Here is a 26,386-nt window from a genome sequence, read left to right as displayed (position 1 = left end):
CAAAACCAAATAAACACATTTATAAAGTAAGAGAGGACTCACACAAAGTATATGTACTTTTAATAATTATAATTTTCTTTCTCTTCATTTCCATAAATCATTATAAATACTTTTGCATTACTCCTTGAGTGGGCAACTTAGTGAGTGTTATGCTGCAAGGGAAGTGATAAATATCCCTATTCATGGACCCTCTTCCAAAAATTTTTGGTTTCAAACAGGAAATTAGTGACTCAGACTCTGATAGTCAGGCATCTACAGATTCACAGGAGCTGGTGGCAACTGCTAGTGAAGAATTACCACAAATTAGCCAAAGAGAGTTAACACTTACTGACTCTTTAACTAGATGTAAAAAATTTATAGATTCTCAGTTCGAGGACTTACATAGAAGACAAATTAAGTCAGGTAACACTTACCCAATACCTTTACCAGTTAACAACGCTAGTGCTTTAACTAACTCAGCAAAAATGGCAACAGGTGGTTCTACTAACCCATAGACCTCGTCGGTCTGTCAAACTGTAAAAATACTTCCAAATAACATCAAAGTATAAGAATTTACTGCAGAAGATGCAGATTACAATGCCTTAACATTTCTGCGTAAGTGCGAAGATGTAATACGAAGCAATAATGTTATTAACGATGGGAACGTCAAAACCGATAGTCGGGCACATACAATGATGTACACTTCAGCTTTTGATGATGAAACCCTTGACTATCTAACGCTTAGGAAACAACTCATATTCTTTTTCGGGTCAGGAACAAAAGGAGGTGCGCTTACTTGGATTTTCAAAATGGCAGTGCGTACAAGTGCCAGTGTGTTTGCTCACGATGCACAAGAAGCACAGGCTTTAGCCAAACACACTTTGATGGATCACAAAATTTACCTGACATCCTCAAATTGGTTTGATGATGAATGAAAAATAACTAGGGAAAATCATTGAGTTCCTACAGTTTATCATGGTGCTACACGAAACTACACGCAAGGCAGCCAGAAAAAGGAATATAAACCAGGACCTAAGCTTGTAGATTACGTGGAGGAAATTTCTGATTCGGTAGAAACTAATCCTAAGGCTCTATCAGTAGCACCCGTAACCAGTTCTAAGGAACAACCACAAATTACAACAGGAACCAAATAAAAAAAAGGTACCTTTTTGCAAATTCTGCAAACGTAAGGAATATGCCAAAGCTAATTGTTGGTTCAAAGGACAAATCCCCATCTAGCCCGCGGCAAGAGCAAGGGAAAGGATCCCCCCCACTGAACTTTAAAAATCCAGAGCATCGTAATAATCGATTCCAAAATACAGAAGACTGCAAGAACATACAGCGGTTGAAGCAAGAGCATGCAAACCAACGAAAGACACGTAGTCAGCTCTCGGGGAAAGGTGCTCGCGTCCCCCAACTCGATCTGGGATAGCGTTAACATTGCAAGAAAACAACGCTTCGAGCACAGGCTCATTAATCGTCAAGTTAAACAAAGTGGAGGTGTTTACTGTACCAGCGAGGAAAGTAACAATCAGTTGTCCCTAGACATACTACTACTACTACTACTACTACTAATAATAATAATAATAATAAACGGTTTATTAATAGAGCTGCAGCCGGTGGCTGAAAATATACAGTAGATACGAGAGCCTGTGACAATGTTATCTCATTAACGTCGTTTAATGAACTCAAGCGACGATATCCTCCAAATAAGTGGCAAGTAGACATGCAAGGTTGACAACACTGCCAATCCATTTTTGTCGGTTCAGTAAAGCTTTTCTGGCGGATTTCCACACTAAATAAGAATAAAATTAACATCCAGCTAAGAAATCACACCATAACGCATAACTATAAAGGTTATTACGCATTGCAAACTGCACATCCATTGCCTCAGGTATTCGTGTAACAACTGCCTCGACAGGCACAGGGCGTCTATCGTGCAGAAACAATTAGTTAAGGAGCCACTCCCTGAAACTTCGTCAAGTAGCTCAAGGGACATTCGGGTTGAAAGCAGCAATAACTGGATTTTAACGCCTGTTGTGTCAACTGGTGTACAGGAACTAACTAGAATCACAGTACAATTGCCAAATGTGAGTGAAGGAACAGAAATTGTGTTGTTTGAGTGAAAGTAAACGAGTGAAAGGCTTGTCACTAGATTCAACCTTATACACGGTCAGGTCAGGTAGTCTCACAGTTGTTCTTGTTCTCAATAGTAACTGGGGGACCGATAACTTTAACTTTAACTACTGTACTCGGCTACCGTAGCCGAGTACAGTAGTGCTAGTACTGAAGTTCAGTAATGGAAGCTGCCGACACCTTTGTCCACACACACACACGAGTGAAAGATAAGCCAGCCACTCTGGGAAGGTGTAATTAAGAGACTTTAATCATTACTTGGTAGATTACATTACCCCTGGAGAACAAGGCGTAAACCACATAGTCGTTAATTAAAGGTGGCATGGTTCACTGCCTAATCAAGGGGAGGTGTCTTATTACTCTGCTAGGTTACAGAGAGAGTGAGAGAACACGAAAGAAAGAAAAAGCGAAAGAGAAAGAAAGAAACCAATTACTTGACGATAAAAGAAAATTCGATCCTTTGATGATTTTATTTAACCGACACCGAATATCTATGGTGCTGTGGCTCGACTCTCATATCAGCGAAAAGAGTTTGGATCATTTGTTGGAATCTCGTATGGTTTTGGGTGAGGTGAGGTGGGGTGTGGTGTTGAGGTGAGGTAGTGGGGTGGGGTGTGGTGGTGAGGTGGGGTAGTGGGGTGTAGTGGTGAGGTCGGGTGTGGTGGTGAGTTGGAGTAATGGGGTGTGGTAGTGATGTGGGGTGTGGTGGTAAGGTGTGGTAGTAGGGTGTGGTGATGAAGTGGGGTAATGGGGTGTGGTGATGAGGTGTAGTGATGAGGTGGGGTGTGGTGGTGAGCTGGGGTAGTACTACATGTTCACTATAACACTAGTACTACATGTTCACTATAACACTAGTACTACATGTTCACTATAACACTAGTACTACATGTTCACTATAACACTAGTACTACATGTTCACTATAACACTAGTACTACATGTTCACTACAACACGACTACGTGTTTACTATAACACTACTACATGTTCTCTACAGCACTAGTTCTACATGTTCACTATAACACTAGTACTACATGTTCACTATAACACTAGTACTATATGTCCACTATAACACTAGCACTACATGTTCACTAAAACACTACTACGTGTTCACTATAACACTACTACATGTACTCTACAACACTAGTACTACATGTTCACTATAACACTAGTACTACACGTCCACTATAACACAAGTACTACATGTTCACTATAATACTAATACTACATGTTCACTATAGTACTAGTTCTGTGTTCACCCCAGACCTCCTACAACATTTCACTTTATCTCTCGCTATATTCTTATCCCTAGAGAAATGATACATAAAATATGATACTTTTTCTATTTTGCTAATCACACATAACCTTTTCTATTGTCACTCTTTACGGACAAAATGCATAATATGGATTGGATATCTGAGCCTGAGGAGAGTCTCTGGGACGAGCCAAAGAACCACGTGTTTGAGTATGAAAGCAAGGAGGAGGTACAAGCTCGAGAAATATATCTCAAATGTAACATTCCTCAAATGTCTCATGTTGACCGGGCCCTCTACTTTACCACCACAGTGGAAGACGGACACAGTGTTTTTAATGGCAGACTTCCCGAATTCAAGACGGAGAAGCTGTTGGCATGTTTCCCGCAGAATAGCACATTCTCTGATAGTATCGAATAACCTGAGGATTTCGAAGAGTTCGACAAATTATACGTCACTGTGTGGACTCCTAAAGGCTCTGATGAATCCTATAGCCCCTCCGCTCTTGAGCTCGCTTAGTCACTGCCTCCGCTGGTTGATCTGAATATTATCTGCGGGTAGGTGGATGGAGGGGTGGAGTGGGGCCTGAAATGTACCCGGCTCGTTATCATCCCTATGTTTGAAATTCAAATTGAAGAGAATAAAGACAAGAGCTAGGACGAATAGCAATTAGAAACTCAAAGGAGAAAAAAACAACATAAGGAAGAAAATGAAGAGCAGAAGCGTTTGGATCTCTTAAAGAGAATGGCGTTGTGGGAAGACAGCGTTTTAGATTTAATACCAAAAAGAAGTTTAAAACGGAAGGTACATAGCCCTGAACAAGAATAAGGGAACAACAAAAGGCAAAAAGAGTGTCATTAATGGTGTCCCTGAAAAAAACAAACATCTACGACAGAAACACAACCACAAGCAAAACCCTGTGCAATGGATCAACACTATAACACTAGTAGTGAGCACAAAATAAGATGTGAAAAATAGTATCTCTGCCAACTGTTTCCAACTTTTAAAAACAGTGGCGCTCTGCATATCACTAATAAAATAGTAGCCTGTTCAGAACAATTACAATAAAGTGCATTGCTTAACTGTCTGTTATGTTTTCCTATTAAATGGTGTAAAACTGGTGTAAAGCTCTTACTGAAAACCGTAGGTAGTATATTCAGTTAAGTTGGCAAATGTATTGTTCTATTAAACAGTCAATGTGATGCTTTAAGCTAATTTGTGGGGGACATGTGCTCTTGTAAATAACGTGGGCTTTTGTGGGTAACATAAGGTCCTGTGGGTAACGTGGGATCTTGTGGGTAACATGGGCTCTTGTGGGTAACATAGGCTCTGTTGATAAATTTCTTGATTAAGTCACGTGTTAATTTGCTATTTCTGTCTGATATGGACCAAGAACTTTCTTTAATTTCTCCTCTTATTCTTAAAAGACCTAGATAATGAATGACGGGATATTGATAACATTCACATCCCACAACACATGAAATAACTACAGAATCCAGAATATTTCGTGAAGGAAATCTCAGCCACGACCAATGAATTTGGTGAACCTTATTTCACAATGGAACCAATATTTGCATTAGCTATCCTGTTATCACCAACCGTAAATGTTAATGTTTATCGAATATTCACAAATGTTAAATGTCATTAAAACGAAAACCAGGAACAAATTCTCGATTTTTACCACAGCATCACTAATTATTGTATATGAAATGGTACAGGACAAAGGAGTAAAAAAAAAATCAAACCTGACGAAGGTTTGATACATTGGGTAAACACCTGAATTTGTAGTGCTAGATATCTGTAATTTCTTGAACCGTAAGAAAATATGCTCTGTATATTTTCCTACAAACTTGTTTAGTATTACTGAATTGCTTAAATAAATTTATTTAAATTGTAAAATAATTTACGTCTCCCCTGAAATTTGGCGAAGAAGCGTAGAAAAAATGTGCACTATGTGTTTTGCGGAGCAAACGGCACACTGAACACTGATTGTTGCTAGTGGCGTACCCAAAGGCTAAGTACCATCTTTTTTATTTTTTTTTATTTTTCAACCACTTATCAGCTTACTAGTTGTTCGGGTTGTTGGTCTATCCAGTGTTAATTTAGGAGGTAACCGGAATCCGGGAAACTCGTGATGTTTGGTAAGATCACACTGGATAACACCCTTCTCACAAGTGTTTGGGCCAAACAGGATTCATACACTTGACATATTGGAGACATACTCGCGTTACACTGTACTACCAACACCCAAGTAACGACAGTGGTTTCTACACTATAAAGTGCAAATACCTACGGCCTAAATTAAATTGGAAATGTTCGTAATGACCCGATTACATAATTTACTTTGACAACAGCAGCATTAAGAAGGCAGTAGCGACAATACCTTCCACGCTTCCTCTGGAAAAAATTCGACTGAACGCTGAACAGTGTTTAACATGAAAAAACCAACCCGATAACACTCGGTAACGTTGACGAGGAATTGTTATATTTTCAACCAATAGGTTTTTGACTTTGCCTCTCGAGCCAGTTCCTGGATCCTCCACTGATAATTAAGATATTCTTTCTAGGTTATGTTGGTTTTCAATATAAAAATCGAAAAACAATTCATGAAAGCCGTATTGGCTGCAAAGGCAAATTTACTGTTGACTATTACCATAATGGAAAATTATGTGTTAACCTCGTTCAATGTTCATATTATGTATGAATGTGCGGTATGATTTTTACTTAATAAATTCGTATAAAATCAAGGTTCCAGGTGGATAAGTACCCCTCCGTGCAACATCCATCAACACTACATATAACATCATCCATCATCACTACATATAACACCACCCATCATCACTACATATAACATCATCCATCATCACTACATATAAAACCATCCATCATCACTACATATAACACCACCCATCATCACTACGTATAAGAACATCCATCATCACTACATATAATACCATCCATCATCACTACAGATCGGTAAAGTAGTTTCCGAGATTCTCGTGCGAACAAGCAAATAAACAAACAAACCCACCCACAAACAGACGGGCTGCTCATTCGCTAGGCCACGGTAGGACGCCACCCTCCGGGAGGCTCCACATTGTCTCACTGTTCAGTCCCCAAAACTTCTTCTTCCACCAATAGTTCATTAACGGTGTATGTAAGTTCCACCATGTTTTTCACTACAACGGTACAGTAAAGTATATTTTTTTAGCATTAAACTGTTATTATTTTATTGTCTAATCATCACATATAACACCACCCATCATCACTAAATATAACATCATCACTACATATAACATCATCATCCATCATCACTACATATAACACCATCCATCATCACTATAGATCGATAAAGTAGTTTCCGAGATTCTCATGCGGACACACACACAAACAGACATACTTCTTTGTTTTATATATATATATATATATATATATATATATATATATATATATATATATATATATATATATATATATATATATATATATATATATATATATATGATAACCACAAGGAAAGAAGAAAACACGAAGTTCCCAAGCGCTTTCGTGTAATTCACATCTTCAGGGGTGAGTACAGACTAAGGAGAAGTACAAAACAAGGTATATATATATATACAGAGGAGGGTGAGACCAGGTCCACAATGGTCAGGTATTAGGTAATGACCCTACTAATCTTTAAAAAGCACCGCAACGGTCGGTAGTCAGGTCAGAGTGTTGACCCAAGCTTCTCACCTGGTTACAAATCTTCTTAATTACAAAATTGTCCAGTTTGTACATACCATTACTCAAATTCATGTTGACTTCTTCGGTATGTTTAATGAGACTAGATTCTATAATGTTCCTACTATCATTATAGAATCTAGTCTCACTAAACATACCGAAGCAGTCAACATGAATTTGAGTAATGGTATGTACAAACTGGACAATGTACAAACTGGACAATGTACAAACTGGACAATGTACAAACTGGACAAGGCATATCTGTATATATACGCCTTGTTATGTATTTCTCCTTAGTCTGTACTCACCCCTGAAGATGTGAATTACACTAAAGCGCTTGGGAACTTCGTGTTTTCTTCTTTCCTTGTGGTTATCAGCATATACCTGGATCATGCGCACTTAAGTGATTTACTTGCATATATATATATATATATATATATATATATATATATATATATATATATATATATATATATATATATATATATATATATATATATATATATATATATATATATATATATATACGACTGATGCTCTAAATTTTTACGCCATAATGGTATTATAAAAGCATGAGCTGGGTGACAGACGCCCCGCCGCACCACCTATATGATGCTGGGCGTAAAAGGGGTCTTCCGAGTGTCACTTCCACAAGTAGTGGTGTATTATACAGTGGGTACACAGCCGCGACCCATGGGGAGGGAGGCCATGTATAATATGTCAGAAACTGAAGAAAAAAACAGTTTTTGCCAAAGTTCATGGTGACTATTGTGTTCAAATTTCAGCTTCCTAGCTCAAAAAATTACATGGGAAATCGCCAGGATTAGGAAGAAAATAATCAAACCACTGAATATTCCCCTTTCGGACATGCGGCCACACCTGTGACCACACCCGAGGCCACACCAGGGGTCACACCCTGCGGCCACACCTGCGGCCCCTGCCGATGCTGCTGTATGTCAAACTGTGTGTGTTTGTGTCTTAAGAAATGAAACTCTGGCGTCAGTGTTAAGGGCTTGGGTTAACGGTCACCAGTATATATCTTGGTCAGTGTTTAATTAATAATGATGGAGATAAGATGTCATCTAAAAATGAAATACTGTATATCGGTCTACTGCTGAAATATTATCCCTCACCCGCTCCCGGGAACCATTGTGCACGAGGCACTTCTCTTGATACATGAAATACATGAAAAGTGGAGAGGGTTAATTAATACAATCTTAAATGCCACCAGGGAATGTTCTATCATGCACAGCAAAATGGTTCAGCGTTGCGTGTAAAAGGCGCAGGACGATTCACTCTACTCACCTAGATCTTCTATAGTCGCTTCTGTTTTAACGACATGAAATAGTAATAGTAATAATAATAATTTAAATTTATATATAAACGAGGATACGGATAATGGATACTGAACAAATTAGCACAAATAAAGAGAAGCATAATTGATTACATGACAAAAGTTACATACTTTTCGTAAGAATATCACAGTGTAAATAATTAGTCTTTTATACATAATTATGAGATAGGGAGTGTTCATAGAACCAAACTGTGTTCTGACCTCACTAGGGGAAAGGTCACGGCAGGGTTAGCTCCCAAGGGATAATTATCAGATATGACCAGTGCTATGTGTGGTCTGGGGTGTGCGAGTTTGTTGACCAAACTGGAGTGGTCCATGGAAGAATTGGTGAAGGTCAAGGAAGAAATTGAGAGGGCCACGTTGGAGAACGTGAAATTAAAGGAAGAGCTGGTGAGGATAAAGGGGGAGGCGGGACAGGGAAAGCCAGTGTCTGACGAAAACTCAAGCGAGTGGAAGGTTGTGAGGAGAGGGAAGGCCAAGCTGGTGTTGAAGAAATACAACAAGGATACGACAACAACGACAACAACAGCTAAGTGTACCAACTCGTTCAGTCCCTTGATAGACGAATTGGACGTTAGTACAATCAGGGACAGGGCTGACAAGGATGGTATAAAAACTTTAATTGTTGGTAACTCACAGGTAAGGTACTTGGACAGGGCCTTTTGTGGTAAAAAAAAATAGGATGAGGGTGTGTTTGCCAGGAGCTGGGGTGGGGGATATAATTGACAGGATGGACAATATCTTGTCTGGTAATGGGAACAAACCCATTATCTGCCTCAGTGCAGGAGGCAATGATATTGGCCGGTATAGGAGCGAGGAGCTTCTTGATAAGTTCAAGGCAGCTATAGATCGTATTAGGTCTAAGGGAGGGATCCCTATCATATACGGTGTCCTGCCTAGAAGGAGAGTTGGCAGTGAATGGTTTTCAAGGGTGGCTGGTGTCAACGACCGTCTTGACAGATATTGCAAGTCAATATCAGTCCCATTCATTGACAACTGGGACAACTTCTACGGCAGAAGGGACCTTTATGCTAGGGATGGGGTGCACCTGTCTCGGGATGGGGTGGCAACCCTGGCTGGGTCTCTAGAGGGGGCAGTTCAAAGGATATCGAAGTCTTTAAACTGCTCGGGGAACATATGGGCACGGGGGTGTGGGAAACTGCAGTGGGATCGGGTAATAAAGTAAAAGATTACAGGGAAATAGTGTTAGGAATGATGACAAAACTAAATTAAACAGGGAGTTTAAAACTAAACGCGGTAAAGGGAGGACTCAGACCACGACTAACTTAAATGTCTACTACGCGAACAGTAGAAGTATGAGAAACAAAATGGATGATATTAGGGCCTTGGTATGTACCGAAAAAATCGATATAATAGCATTCACTGAAACATGGATCAACCTAGACTCATGTGAGTTGCCGGTCGAATACCAAATTGCGGGTTACAAATTGTTCCATACAGATAGGCAAACCATGAATGGAGGCAGAGTAGCAATCTGTGTTAAGGATAATCTGAAGTGTGAAATAAATAAGGAAATAAAAACTGAGAGGAATACAGAAACAATTTGGATTTAATTAATCGACGGTAGGGAAAAATTAATCACAGGAGTAATATATAGACCTCCCAATTTTGATAGAGTCAGTGAGCGACTTATCTGGGAAGAAATGCGCAGGGCTTCCATACACAACAAAGTCTGTATAGTAGGCGACTTTAACCTTGGCCAAATAACTCAGAATCAGAGGATTTTCTCGAGACGATCCAGGACTGTTTCCTAAGTCAACATATAACCAAACCCATCCGGGGTAATAATATACTCGATTTAGTTCTGTCGAACAGAGAAAACCTCATTAGCAATGTCGAGGTAGGGAACGAACTTGCTAATAGCGATCGCAAAGAAATTAGATTCCAGTTAGATTTTCAGGGCAGACGTAAGGAAAATTCCACTAAGGTACCAGATTACAGAAGGGCAAACTTTGACAGTTTAGAGAGGCAGCTGAGAGAGGGGGTGTCGCGCTTGGCTGTGAACCTGACAGATGACTCAGACCTGATCCCGAGATCTGAGATTGCCGAGTTCTACGACAATTTAAATAATGAGTTACTTAATGCACAAAGGCAGAACATGCCATACAACAAACTCAGATCAGACAACAATGACCCTAAATGGATAAATAATTATTTAAAGAACATCATTGGCCAAAGGAAGGCTATAGGTAGAAGGATAAAGCGTGGCGAAATTTACCTCCAGGATTATTATAAGATATTGGCGAGTAGGGTTAAAACCAAGATAAGGAAAGCCAAGAGGAATAATGAGGTAAGGATAGCAATGGAGGAGAAGACAAACCCCAAAGGATTCTCCCAAATGTATCAAACTAAAACACGAGAAAAGATTGGACCAATATGGTCAGGTACTGGCGAGCTCACTGATAACGACGGAGAAATGAGCAATAATTTGAATAAATATTTTTCAACAGTTTTCACCACAGAAAATTTAAACATGATACCCGAGGCAACGACTCTATTCACAGATAGTGATGAAAACAAATTAAGCGAGATAGTAGTGACTAGTAACGATGTTAGTAAACAAAGAGACAAACTAAAGCCTAATAAGCCACCTGGTCCCGATGAGATATTTGCCAGAGTATTAAAGGAATGTAAGGAAGAGCTTAGTATGCCCTTAGCAAAGATGTTTAACATGTCCTTAAAAACAGGTGTAGTACCAGAATCCTGAGGATAGCGAATGTAATACCGATTTTCAAGAAGAGGGATAGATCACTATCCTCTAACTACCGCCCAATCAGACTAACATCAATAGTAGGCAAATTTCTGGAAGCAATCATATCAAACTCTATTCGAAATCACCTGGAGAAGCACCGATTGATCAATGATTCCCAGCATGGCTTCACAAGCGGACGTTCTTGTCTAACTAATCTATTAACATTCTTTTCATCAGTTTTCGAATTGGTGGACGAGGGGCACAATTATGATGTGGTATATCTCGACTTTAGCAAAGCCTTCGACAGAGTCCCCCACGAAAGACTAATTAGAAGGTAGAAGCACATGGCATCAAAGGTAACGTCCTTAAATGGATTAGGGCGTGGTTACAGGACAGGAAACAGTGAGTGAGCATTAACGGCACTAAGTCCCATTGGAGCAACGTCACAAGTGGAGTTCCCCAAGGCTCAGTACTTGGACCATTATTATTTATTATATACATAAACGACATAGATATCGGCATAGACAGCAACATAACTAAATTTGCTGATGACACTAAAATAGGACGTGTTATTAAATCTGACGAGGACTCGGCAAAACTTCAGGAAGATCTAAAAAAAAATTTTGAATGGTCTGAAAAATTGTAGATGAAATTCAACGTGGACAAATGTAAAGTACTCAGTATAGGAGATGTAAATAGGGAAACCAGATACCAGATGAACAACGATGCAATAGAGAAATCAGACTGCGAGAGAGATTTAGGAGTAATGATAAGTAGGAACCTTAAGCCAAGTAAACAATGTGTTTTTGCTCGTAACAAGGCTAATACAGTACTTGGATTCATACAAAGGAGTGTTAGTTACAAGACTAGCGAGGTCATCCTAAAACTGTATCTTGGGCTTGTGAGACCACACATGGATTACGCAGTTCAGTTCTGGTCACCATATTACAGAATGGATATAGAATCCTTGGAAAGAATTCAGAGGAGAATGACAAGCCTAATCCCGGGCATTAGGAACCTTGAGTATAGAGACAGGTTAAAGCATCTTAATTTGCACTCCCTCGAGGGACGTAGAGCGAGGGGCGACCTGTTAGAGGTGTATAAGTGGAATTTAGGGCTAAACAAAGGGGACATTACAAAGGTACTCAAACTATCCAACCAGGAGCGAACTGGTAACAATGGTTTTAAATTAGACAATTTTTTATTTAGGCGTGAAATAGGTAAACACTGGTTTGGAAACAGAGTAGTGGATGAATGGAACACGTTACCAAATATCATCATTAACTAGAATACGCTGAATAGCTTCAAACCTAGGTTGGATGCTTATATGAGGAATAGGGGTTGGGTATAAACGGGACTGCCCAGTATGGGCCAATAGGCCCGCTGCAGTTTCCTCCATTCTTATGTTCTTATCAAGATATGCAACGAATGTGGACGACCCTGCCGGTCCCTTATCGGCCTCTTTAGTCACCTCAAAATTCACCAACCTCGGTGACAAATTTAATAAATCATATCATTGTATCATAGCTGGATGATCATCATACTCGATTCCGAGTGACAACAAAGTAGTAGTAGCAGTAGTAGTAGGGGTATCAAACTCATTTGCTACGACGGGCCAGATGTAATATGAATACACACTATGGGGACCAAAATATCATAATTATGTACACTTCGTGATCGCCCCTTCGGGGAGTAGTGCGGCAAAATAAGGGAGGTGGATACAGGAACAGGACTAGAGGCGCTGGCGGCTGAGAGGTGAGGTCTTAATCTACTGGAGAGTGAGGGACGACCCCCCACGCACCCTCTAAGGGCGAGCGCGAAGCCCTCTCTCTAAAAAACCTGCTTTTGCTTGTGGTGTATAATATATAGTTATCTTGATTAGTCTTATTGCCTCCCACTTTTGCTCCTTGATACTTGGCACCTTTTGGTATGGACCAATGCATCAAAGTTTGGAGCTGCAGCAACCTTCAGTAGTGAATTCAGGTGCGCATCAGTAAGTTGAGAATGAAGTCGAGACTTTTTAATGTTCATTACAGAAAAGAGCTGTTCACAAACATATGTACTTTCGAACATGGACATAATTTATTGCGTCCTTGCATCTTTGTGTTCAGGTAATTTAAGTGTTCTGTAACTTCCACCATGAAAGCTAGATCTTGAACCCATTCATTATCTTTCAATTTATGCACATCCTTTCATTTCTGTTCCATAAACATCTGTATTTCATTACGCAATTAATTAAATCGCTTCAGTACGACTCCCCGACTTAACTAGCGAACATCAGTATGATAATTATGTCAGTCCGTGTATGTTCTCATTTTCCTCCAAAAAGCAGTTGAACTGTCTGTAGCTCAGACCTCGTGCTAGTATAAAGTTCACTGTCTTTATAACGACATCCATGACATTATCCATCTTTAATATTTTACTACACAACACTTCTCTATGTATAATACAATGGAAATTATGAAGTTGATGGTCGGGGTTCACAGCTAGTAGTTTTTCCTTTAATTCTGTCGCCATGCCAACTTTTCTACCCACCATTTGCGGTGCTCCATCTGTAGCCAGACTCAGTTTGTACCCTGTCAACACCTAATTTATCCAGTGCCCCTACCAACTCGCGAAGATGTTGTTGTTCCTTTCATTGGTAGAAGTTCCACAAACTCTTTTGTTAACTGTATATATTCATCCATACCACATATAAAAACTGCAATTAGTGTTGCATCAGTTATATGGGTATTTTCACCAATTGCAAAAGAAAATGCAGTAAAGGACTTAACTAGGTCTTTGAGTTGACTCTTAATATTCTCTGAAAATTCAGTAATTCTCTCTGTAACAGTATTTCTTGAAAGGCTAATGTTTGGAAATGCTTGACGTGTTTACAGGCAAATATCTTCTGAACCCATCAACATACATTTCTTTATAAAGTTCTCTTCAAAAAAAAGGCTTCGATGATACAGCTATTTCATGGGCAATCCTGTAACTTGCCTTAACTGCAGCAAAATGACTTGATGAACACTCTTAAATACTGACTGCTGCTTTTTCAATTACTGCTCTAACTCTTTAACTTTGTCTTCACACAAATTACCACTATATTTATTATACTTCGGAGCATGGTTAGTATCATAATGCCTTCGAACGTTGCAATCTTGGCAACAGCTACTTATTGCTTACAAATCAAACATGTCGGTTTTTCGTTCATTAAAAAAAAAGTGCAAGATTTTCTACTTTTCCTGTACCACCTGATGCTCGTCGTTAATTGTTCTTGTCTTTGATAACATGATTACGAGCTCAAAAGTAAAACAATGGACACTGCTTCTGACATTTGTAACGCTCCAACTGTTTTGAGCAACTATGCAGGACTATAATAGTACCCGTGTGACTGCCCAAGCAAGAGCCTGCCGTATCAGAGCTATCAGTCTAATACCGGTACGCTGCCCGTTTTGCATCTCGTACAGTGGCATGCTTAGAACCACAATTAACCATTAAAATTATCTCTAATTGCTCTTCCATTGGTGCTGTTGCACTGAGTATTTTATTCTAACAAACACCAGACGATTTCATTCAGTTGAGGAAAACCCCTACGATTCAAAGGGCTAACAACGCATTCAACAGGTCGTCGCTCTATCACCAGATATGTACTGGACTAAGATTCACAAAACATCTTACAAGCACTTGCCTTTGAACAGACTCAATAGAATAGATACAGTCAATAGACCAAAAAAGTATTATCGGTTACAAATAGTCTTAACTTATTAGTGCTACTGTCCTAGCTCTTAGCTTCTCAAGATGCAGCTGGAGCAGACAGTGGAACGTGGGCCGCAAGTAAGAGGGCGTCGGGCCGCATGTTTGACATCCCTGATACTCATCTCGTTTACAGCAAAGGATCCCTTTCTTCGAGTATATGCCATTTCCATTATAGTTTCTTTACATACAGTACAGTTCAGTGTAGTTCCGACAAAGTGATATATATATATATATATATATATATATATATATATATATATATATATATATATATATATATATATATATATATATATATATATATCTTGATGTTTCCATTTTCGATATTGATTTTATCCAAGAATTTATCTTATTCACGTTTCATTGTGGATTTACATGAAATATATATATGTATATATATATATATATATATATATATATATATATATATATATATATATATATATATATATATATATATATATATATATATATATATATTTGTAACCGGTCGGAATTTACTGGACTTTAATTTCTCATTTGACTTGGGGTTTATTAAAGATTGTTAGATGGTAATTGCAGTGGAAGCGCCCCTTTGAGAAAAATCCCGAACCAGCACAAGAACACTTAAATCTACTAAACAAAATGACTTGTCCGTGACCCGTGGAAGGATAGCGTCTGTGACTGGGATGAATGAGACACACTGTAAAATTTAGACACTTATATTCCCTCCAACACTACAAACACAATCAAATAATGGTACACCAATATGCGCACCTCTTAACTTGAACTTAAAACACTACTCTGGGGGAATAAAAGTTATACATGATATTGAAATAATTAGAAACTCAGGCAACAATAAATTTAAAGTAGTAAGAAATGTTGCTTGCACACATGAAACAGGCCTTAAGGGCTTTCAACAAAATAATATCACCCCAACAGATGCACAATTCCTAACCTAACTTAAACACTACTCTGGGGAACAAAGGTTATACCTGAGATCGGAATTATAAAGAAAAATTAAATGCATTAAAAGAATTAAATCACAGTATCACTCTGGTTCCGCTTAGTGACACAACATTCAAAAAACAATACTATCAAAATTATTTAAGAAATATTAAACCACACACATCAAGATAACCTCAGTAACTGAGAAATGGTATCAACTACACACAAATATAGTCACTATTATTGATATGTTACTGGGTCCACCAATACTCGTGAACCATGCTCCACCCAACTCAACATACACCCGTAATAAGGGAGATAAAATGTTCCTTTAGGTATCCCCTAGACTCATGGCCTCAGTGTGTGACCATTAATTTTCTCAGATAGCCTCAGTGTACTCCCAGTGCGTCCATGGGCAGGAAGAGAGAACGCCAGCAGGTGTCTATGGCCAGTAGGTAACACTTCTAGCTGACCGAGGACACGTGGTGTTGTGCACCCCCGTGGTAAGAACTAATCACCCACTGCTGATGCTGGTCCCGTGTCGTTTTAGTTGTCGGGAGCACTCGTTCACTCAAGAGATCCTTTGCTACCCCGCTAACCAGTGACAAGCCTAAACTGATCGTTCTGAAGGCGACAATCGCCAAGCCTCAATCATCAACGGCAGTCTCAAACGGCAGTCAGTCTCTCGCAGCCAACTTCTCGCAGTCAAACTCGCGGTCAAGTGGGTTCTGACGGAAACCCTGAAATGAACTCACTGTTAGCTCTTGTTAACTTTACCACTGCCCTATCTAACCCTGTCTGAGATCGAATGAGACTTACTTGTTATACTGCAATAGTGCAACACAGGTGACTAGGCCACGTGACTATTTCTGTGACGGACGCGCAGGGACGTCTTGTTTGTCTGAATGCTTCCCCGTGACTGAGAGAGAGCCCGCCTCGTGTCCTCTCAAGGCGTTAGCTTAGGCCTACGTGACATATTTTCCGCCTAACTAATAACTCCTTGGGACACCCGTAACATTATTCAGACTGATAAACGATCTATAATAATTTCAAATTCAATAATAGTCCCTTAACTTCATGAATCGCATCATTTTTAATTCGGCAAATTACATTTAATATCACTTAGGTCCAGTTCCACAATCTCTCGCTATGTGCAGGGAGCGCTCTCTTCCCTACGACGACCTTGAAAGCTCAGTATCGCCAATGGCGCGGTGTTTGAAATTACACTGAAATTTCTGAATATTACATATATATATATATATATATATATATATATATATATATATATATATATATATATATATATATATATATATATATATATATATACATATATATATTTAAAATTCTTTGAGGATTCAAGATAGCTGAAGGAGAACTTTCCGCACAACAGGGTTGTGGAACAAAAATTTACCGAATTAATATGGAGACGAATTATGAAACTAAATATCAGTTATTAAATTAAACGTAATGATAGATCGTTTATCAGTCTGAATAATGTTAAGGGTTTCCCAAGAAAGTTAATGAGGCGGAAAATATGTCACGTAGGCCTAAGCTAACGCCTTGGGGAGTTTAGAGGCTGGCTGGTCCTCAGTCCAGTGAAAGCGATCGGACCAACAGGACGTCCCTACGCGTCCGTCCACAGAAATACTCACGTGGTCTAGTCACCTGTGTTGCGCTATTGCAGTATATCAAGTAAGTCTCATTCGATCTCAGATAGGGGTTATATAGGGCAGTGATAAAGTTATTAAGAGCTAACAGTGAGTTAATTTCAGGGTTTCCGCCAGAACCCACTTGACTGCTAGAGATTGACTGCCGTTTGAGACTGCCATTGATGATTGAGGATTGGCGATTGTCGCCGTTGGACCGATCAGTGTAGGCTTGTCACTGGTTAGCGGGGTAGCAAAGGATCTCTTGAGTGAACCTAGCCGTCTGGGTGCCCAGCTAACGACGTGACGATCGTTTGGGGTCATCAGCTCTCCTCTACCTCGGCTCACAACACCACATATCTCAAGCAGCTTAGTGAAACCCTTTTGCTAACGGGAAGCTAAAGCTTCTCTCAACTGCACAAGGTCTAATTGGCTCACTCCCTTCCGTTTCATGGATGTACTGGGGATAAAGTGAAGCCAGCTGAGTGATACAGGGTCGCACACTGGGACCAAGAGTCCAGTGGAGGTTAGAGGTACATTTTCAAGGTGGAGAAAGGCTGATTTGGGCCTTAAACTACGGGTGCCTATTGGTTGTGCCTTAAACGACTACAGTGCAGGTGGAATCTGTGTGTGTGTGTTAGGTTAGGAAGCATGGTTCACGGTAGGTATTGGACTCAGTAACTCTTAATAATAGTGACAATATTTTGTGTATGTGTTCATGTTACTAATGTATGTTGTGTGCATTTAATATTTCTTTTATAATTTCAATCAGGTATAACCTTTGTTCCCCAGAGTAGAGTTTAAGTTAGGTTTTAGGTGTGTATCTGTTGGGGTAATATAATTTTTGTTGAGCGCCCAAAGCCTACTCAGGGTGGAGTTAATAAGTTCATATTTTTTATACCATTTTCTCAGTGCTGGATATTATTTTGTTGAGTGCCCTTAGGGCCTATTCATTGTAGAGATATTGATTTCTTATTTTTTATAAAATTTTCTCAGTGATTGATATTATTTTGTTGAAAGCCCTTAAGGCCTGTTTCATGTGTGGAAGCACTTCTTAATACTTAGGCTTATTCTTGTCTAATGAGGCAGTGCCGAGTTTCTGATAATTTCAATATCATGTATAACCTTTAATCCCCACAGTAGTGTTGTAAGGTCAGGTTAAGAGGTGCGCATATTGATGTACCATTATTTGATTGTGTCTGTAGTGTTGGAGGGAATATAAGTGTCTAAATTTTACCATGTGTCTCATTCATCCCAGTCACAGACGCTATCCTTCCACGGGTCACGGACAATTCATTTTGTTTAGAAAATTTAAGTGTTCTTGTGCTGGTTAGGATTTTTCTCAAAGGGCGCTTCACTGCCATTACATCTAATAATCTTTAATAAACCCTAAGTCAAGTGAAAAATTAAAGTCCAGTAAATTTCCGACCAGTTACATATATATATATATATATATATATATATATATATATATATATATATATATATATATATATATATATATATATATATATATATATATATATATATATATATATATATATATATATATCAATTACCTCTGAAAGATGTCTTGAATAAAGACGAAAAGCTAAGAACTCCGTTGTTTCCATTTTCCGTGTGATTTTATCAATATATATATATATATATATATATATATATATATATATATATATATATATATATATATATATATATATATATATATATATATATATATATATATATATATATATATATATATATCTTGATAAATCACACGAAAAAAAAACAACAGGCTACCCCTTTCCGTGTGATTTTAACAAGATTTATCATATCCACGTTTTCATTGTGGATCTGAAGATGTGAATTACAGTATATATATATATACAGTATATACAGGGTGAGCATAAAGTCTTTCCCTGATTACAAACATTTATTACACAAAACATATGCTAGGTACAAACACACAGTTTATTGCAGCTTAAGATATGCATGAAAAAAAAATCTATGAATTCGTCTACGCAATGCTACAACATTCATGTTTCTATCTAGAATGGTCTTCGGGATATGATTTTTCATAATTAGGAAAAGACTTTATGCTCACCTTATATATATATATATATATATATATATATATATATATATATATATATATATATATATATATATATATATATATATATATATATATATATATATATATATATATATATATATATATATATACAACTTGTAGTATTAAATAATTAAGATGTAGGTAAACAACTAATTAAAAGGTACAGTACCATGATATGAATAGCTTGCAGTAGAGAAAGTAATACATTCAAACTTTAACGTGAAATGTACAGTATATGGACATAAGTTTAAGTTAAAATACCTGCGCGAAAGAGCTATTCTCACATGTGGTGCACATTTCGTTGTATAATGGGATCACTGTCTCTGCCAACACTAGTTCCTTGAGAGTAACCTTGCTCGCCGGTAGTTCATCGATGTTCTTCTCTTCCTTAAAGGTGGGAAAAATGTACACTCGGGGTTTAGTAGTTGAGGATACATCTGGCTCTTGGAGCATTTTGAAGAATTCTGAAAGACAATAATAGATTACTAATACATCTGATATATTAAACAAACTCGAATGAAGTGTGGGAATTCCACTTTCTCCATTTTCCTTTCAATTTTTAAGAAGAATTTTTATGAATCTTTTTTGCAACAGGTTTGTAATGTTGCTAGAATTTGTCACACAATGTAGATAACAACATCTGCATATGGCTGACTTCTGTGACACCTAGAATATTTTGGAAAATAATAATAATCGTCTTCCAAACACCGATTTAACGGTTCAAAATATTCAGCGAATCTCTCACCGTCTTTAATATTAAGCTTAAGGGACTCTAGTTACAATTTGAAATCTAAAATTTCCAGAAACGTTACTAAATGGGTAAGTTTTCATATGCGTCATACCAATCACCACGAACACATAACTGTAGGTTATGTATATAAGCTACTGTGCCGAGTAGCATTTATATATATCATCACGTGGCAACACTGCACGTTATGTGGCAACATTGCCCCGAGGCTGCCATATCGCAAGGCAGCCTCAGTCTGACTGTGTGAGCCATGCATGGCACACGTGAGTCACCACTTGTATTTCTCTCATCCATAATAAACGGACTTCAGTGTTACCCAGTGTTTCCCTACGCATCACTGCATTCTTCAGGGAACACTAGTAACCACCATGGCGCAGTGTCTAGGATCTGTGGACTTACAAAGTGTGTGAACAATGCCGACAGTTACGTCTGCCGGTGATGCGCATCGACTCATAGTGTGTTGTGTTGTGTTGCGCTGTGTTTCGCCGCGATGTGCAGTGTTGCGCCGTCACAGTGCGTTTTAGTGACGGTGGCAGTGTTAGTGTCAGTGTATTAGTGTGTGTCTAGAGCTGAGAGTTGAGCATTGGCCTGTTTTTTTTGTGGTACCCACGGAGCACGCAGCCGTACACCCTTCTCGTGTGACATCCGGGAAGACACTGACGGTCTCACTCCCGCCGCGTCTCCAGCCACCGGCATTAAGGCCACCACGAAGCGATCTCTCAGACACACACACACGCACGCACGCACGCACTCACTCACGGACAGAACAGTGGACCATATGCGTGATTTCTGCGCTGTTTATGTCATATATATGTGGTTCGAGCTGTTGAGGCGCCACTTTATATACTAAACAGTGCAGTCCACGCACACACAAAGATGGGAGGTAAAAAGGGACAACGTCAAGATGGGAGACACGACTCCCCACCACCTTCCCCTCCACCGGGCGCAGACTCTCATCCTCCACCTCCTGTGACGGACATTGCCACAATTCTGAGGTGGATGGACGACCGGGACGAGAGACGCAGAGAGATGGAACTTCAGAGGGAGGAGACACGAAGAGAGGAGGAAAAGTTGCGTTTTGAGGCACTATTGGCGGCCCTGGCGCTAACCCACCCTCCCTCACTCGCAGGTAGCGCGCTTCAAGGCGCCAGTACACTCCCTCCTCCATCACACCAGCGTCCTCCAGGTACTCTTGCCTCCAAACAAACAGCTCCCAAGGCATCTGTTCAACCCCCACCCGCCCTCTCACCAGACGTCACGTTTCAGCTTTTTCGTGAATGGAGGCGGCGTTGGACAGATTACTCCACGATGGTGGACCTTGACAGCATGCCTCCAAACAAACAGCTAATCCAACTGCGGATGTGTTTGTCGCTGGAGTCCCAGAGAGTTTTGGAGCACACGTTGCAAGTGCCTCCCGATTCTACCTCTTCAGTGACGGATGTGCTCGACCTTTTACAGGAGCATGTTAAGGGTCGGAACAACGAGGCTTTGCGTCGCCGTGCCTTCACCAGCTGCAAGCAGGCGGAGAACGAATCCTTTGACGACTTTTTTGTACGCTTGAAGAGTTTGTCAGAGGAGATCGCCGTCTGCAAGGCGCACAGCCGGGAATGTGAGGAAGCCTGGATCAAGCACGAGATCTTGACAGGTGTCAGGCATGAAGAGTTGATGCAGCGACTCATCCCCCTGGACGCTTCCTCCACACTCCAGGTGGTAGTGACTGAATGTCGGTCATACGAGGCCAGCAAGTCCGCCACCTCTGCCTTACGGGCCCCACCTGCTGTGAGAGCTATCTCACAATACAAGAAGGATAAGAAGGCGGCCAACAACGCGAAGGCTGCCACACGTCCTTCCACGCCTCCGCCTGGTGCTTCCTGTGGCAGCTGTGGAAAGCAGCACAGCCCCAAGACATGCCAGGCCGCCGACGCACTGTGTCGTGGATGTGACCGTAAGGGCCACTGGTCTAACACAGACAGGTGCCCTGCACGAGGCCGCAAGTGTCAGGCCTGCGGTCGCTATGGACACTAAGACAAGTACTGCCGCCAACCCAAGCCCAAAAGCCCGAGACGAGGAGGAAAGCAGCGCACTTCCCTTGGGGTGGTTCGCACGCAGCCCCCTCCAAATGGCCCACGCAGCCCCAAGCAGCAGCGGAGTCACATCAGGAGGGTGGAATCGACCACACGCCCCAGGGCTACCCCTGCCCAGATCCTGTATGGCCACCCTCTCCGCTCTTGCGTTCCTGCACACGCCAAGGCCTTTGCGAAGGACTGGCAGACCAGAGCCGAGAGCTGCGACCGCCGTGCCGCTACACGTGCGCAGGACGCCAAGGCTCGGTATGACGACCGTGCCCGCCCTCTTCAGCCAGTGGAGATTGGTGCCCTTGTCCTCGTCCAGGACCCAACGACGACACGTTGGGACAAGGTGGGCATAGTGATGGGCGTCGGCCGGTCGCGGGACTACAAGGTCAGGATGCCGAGTGGCCGTGTCTGGTGGAGGAACCGCCGCTTCCTCCGGCCAGCCCCACCCCCTGCTGCTGGCCCCCTGACCGAGGACGAGTCACCTACACCTCACGAGGATCCGCCCCACAGTGCACCTCGACGCTCGGAGCGACTTAGGACTAAGAAGTCCACTCAAGACAAAGACTATGAGCGTGAGGGGGGAGGGAGATGTAGGTTATGTATATAAGCTACTGTGCCGAGTAGCAACCCTGTATATAAGCTACTGTGCCGAGTAGCATTTATATATATCATCACGTGGCAACACTGCACGTGTTATGTGGCAACATTGCCCCGAGGCTGCCATATGGCAAGGCAGCCTCAGTCTGACTGTGTGAGCCGTGCATGGCACACACGAGTCACCACTTGTATTTCTCTCATCCATAATAAACGGACTTCAGTGTTACCCGGTGTTTTCCTACCCATCACTGCATTCTTCAGGGAACACTAGTAACCACCAATAACAATATCAATATTTTCTAGAAAATATTAAAAGCATTGTGAATATGTGTACCTAAATTGCCTTATAAAGATATCCAATATGTTTTCAACCTGGCTTATAAATTATGTTATTCTTTAACAGTTATTGACAAGTGTTGCAATATGACCAAGATAAAATACTCTCGGATTATTTCCAATGAACATTCACCCATAAGAAAATAATGGCCTGTTAATTTTTTATGAATCATTTTTAGCCCTTGACCAACATTTTAATGTAACTGAATATCAATATAATATATAAAAAACAAACATTATTTTGAAAAGTGTTGATAATGAATAACCAGCATATACAAAATATCGTCTCATATACCCGTGCGAGCCACTACCAGTGCCCCCACCTCCGCTGTCGCCGCCCACGTCATCTCCCAGTGCCGCCAACGAACGAGGCCCCTCCAGTCCCTCACCCACGGCCTCAAAGGAGCCTCTGTCAGAGTTCTACGTCTCATGTACATTGCCATCGTCAGAGCTGTCATAGATTATGCTTCTCCTGCCCTTGTAGTTGCCTCCCAGCGCGAGAAACAAAGCATAGAGAAAATCCAGAACAGAGCAATGAGACTCATCCTCGGCTGTCCTATGACCACCAGAATAGAGGTCATGCAGCGTGAACTGATCTTGCTCCCCGTCTGCGATCGAATTACTGCTCTCAATGCCATCCTTGGTGTTAAAATTCTTCGCAGTGAGCAACCGACTCCCCTGTCGCACTCACTGAACTCACATCTTAACACCCTCCTGCGCCGGCCTGTCCCAATTACCTTTCCCTCCCCTTCTCAACACTGGCCCGTCCACACTGCTGCTGACATCCTGCGTTATCACCTCTACACCCCCTCGACCTCTCTCCATCCCGAGTACACTCATCCGCTTCTACCGCTGTGGACTTCCCAGAGTGTTGATGTTGTCGTCCACACTTTCCCTGGTCGTAAATCCACCCAACTGCGGTATATGCTCAAACTTAACTGCCTTGAGCAGACTAATGATGTCGCATCCTCTCTTACGACCTCCCACCCTCCTATCTTCGTCTACTGTGATGGGTCTGTTACCACGCTGGGCAGCGCTGGGGCAGCTGTGTGGATTCCTGAGCGCCAGGCCCGCAGGAAAATCAGGGTCCACGAGTGGGCCTCCTCCACTGACACTGAAAGCATAGCCATCCTCTCGGGCATTCGTGAGGGGGCGACCTATGCTCGCACTGAACGCCGGAACCTCCTTATAATCACGATGCACTTTTCTTCGCGAGCTCACCACTCCCCCACCCCCTCCTCCCAACACACCCAAGCCGCCGTCGCCGGGCTAAAACAAACTGATGACATCCATGTCAAGTTTATTTTGATCCCTTCACTGCCTGTGACACTGTTGATAGGCTTGCCAAAGAAGCGACGCAATGAGTAGTTATTGAAGCCACCCTCGCAATCTCTCTGAATCATCTCAAATCTCGCATACACGCCGACAAAATATTATTCTCCGGAATGGCAAAACCCTATTTATCAATCTTATAATCAGAATAAATAAGTATATTATTATTTTTTGTAGAAATGTAGTTTATGAAAATAATTACTGCATTGTAGGCTGCATAATGCGACAGCTTAAAATATAAAACATAAAAATACATGCTTGAATTAATACATAATATTCATATATGACCTGAATGCACTCAATGGCCCCAGGGTAACATAACACATGATCTGAGGTAGTGACACGGCCCCAGAATCATTTTATACTGTATATTTAAGGAATTTACCAGGCTGGTTCGTTTTACTCTCTCGGGATAGACAAAAAGTATACACTGCTACATCTGCCTCCAGACTAGAGGTCCTTTGCGTCGTACGGCGTTGCGGGTGGTAAACTTGTACTACGTAACTATATGTATATCTCGATTGATATGTTTATTTTACATCATCTATGCATACTGTGAGTAAAACATTGTAAATGGCAACCAATTCCTGAAAATTCTATGAACTCTCTAATTACCCCCCGCCCCCTTTTCTCATGATCTTTCTCTATAGTACTTACCAGGTATGATGTCAGTGGAAGGGTAGAAATCGACATCAGAAGGAATGACAAAATACGTCTGGGCGGCGAGCCTGGCCGCGTTCCTGGCCACATTGACGGGGTATAACAATCCTTGCTGGAGTCGATATGTCGTCAGCTTCGATAAGTCGGGCAACTGCCGGTTACATATGCTTTTCCTCCTCAGCACCTCGTTTGTCGGGGGCACCTGCAACACGCAGGGTCAGGGATAGAGAAAAGAGTTATCGGATCTCACAGAAATATTTTCAATGGGGTGGGTGGTAAAACATAGTGACTATATAGGGAATCACCTTTTACAGAGTAAGTCAACTGACTAAAATAATATGTTCTGTCTGCCTAAACACAAACACAAATTTACAGTCTTAATACAACTTACTAAAGCTAATTAGTTAAATTTACCTAATTATACTATTAACTAACAATGACCACGATAAACATGTTGCAGTATATGGAAATTCTGGAATGATTTTTGTATGTAGCGGCCCTTTTACGAAATTATCCGTTAGCAAAAAATCCAAATACCTGGCCTTTTTCCATTATGGCATCAAATGCTTGCCCCCTACAAAACTGCATGTACTGTATATGTGACTCATGTCTCGCTGCAATACGGCAGGGTGGGGAGGACCACTGATCGATATACTGTACATGCAGTTTTGTAGATAATTTCAGCTTCCTACAACTGGAGACACGGGTACTGAATCTGCCGAAAGTTTGAGATGCTCATCTGATCCGATATTGAATTTCTTCATCGATGTCTGCGGTGGTGGACAAATGGGAGCTAAGATACTGAAAGTGGGAAACATTAAAGAGGGTAGTGATGTTAATCTGGGTGGATGGTGTAGGTGTGGCTGAATCTGGGGCAGGCTGAAAGAGAATCTGATTCTTATGTACAATCACATCAAGGTCGAAGTGTGCATACACATCTGCTCAGGTGTTCAGGTTTCCCTGTACATGACGTACAGTGTGAGCGACGAGGGTGAGATTGCCTGCATATTCAACTTCATTGATGAAAGCAGACGACACATTTACTCCTTCCTGGAGTCGTGTCTGTTGA

At 40.9% G+C, this 26,386-nt stretch overlaps 1 protein-coding gene across 1 annotated transcript in view; it reads right to left on the bottom strand.

Moving 5' to 3' along the window:
• LOC121875388 (beta-1,4-glucuronyltransferase 1-like) overlaps positions 1-25,563 on the bottom strand; it is a 40,704-nt gene extending 15,141 nt beyond the window's left edge. Inside the window, exons 1-2 of the mRNA XM_042379941.1 lie at positions 25,315-25,563; positions 19,831-20,033 (exon numbers count right to left, since the gene is read on the bottom strand). Of these exons, the coding sequence (XP_042235875.1) occupies positions 19,831-20,022 (192 nt within the window). The 5' untranslated portion in view covers positions 20,023-20,033; positions 25,315-25,563. The remainder of the gene's footprint in view (positions 1-19,830; positions 20,034-25,314) is intronic.
• Positions 25,564-26,386: the final 823 nt, after the last annotated feature.

Source organism: Homarus americanus, unplaced genomic scaffold (genome assembly GCF_018991925.1).
Source record: "Homarus americanus isolate GMGI-L3 unplaced genomic scaffold, GMGI_Hamer_2.0 scaffold56241, whole genome shotgun sequence".
NCBI classification, from domain to species: domain Eukaryota; kingdom Metazoa; phylum Arthropoda; class Malacostraca; order Decapoda; family Nephropidae; genus Homarus; species Homarus americanus.
The sequence above is the reverse complement of the archived record's forward strand: the minus strand, read 5'-3'. Positions and strand labels throughout refer to the sequence as shown.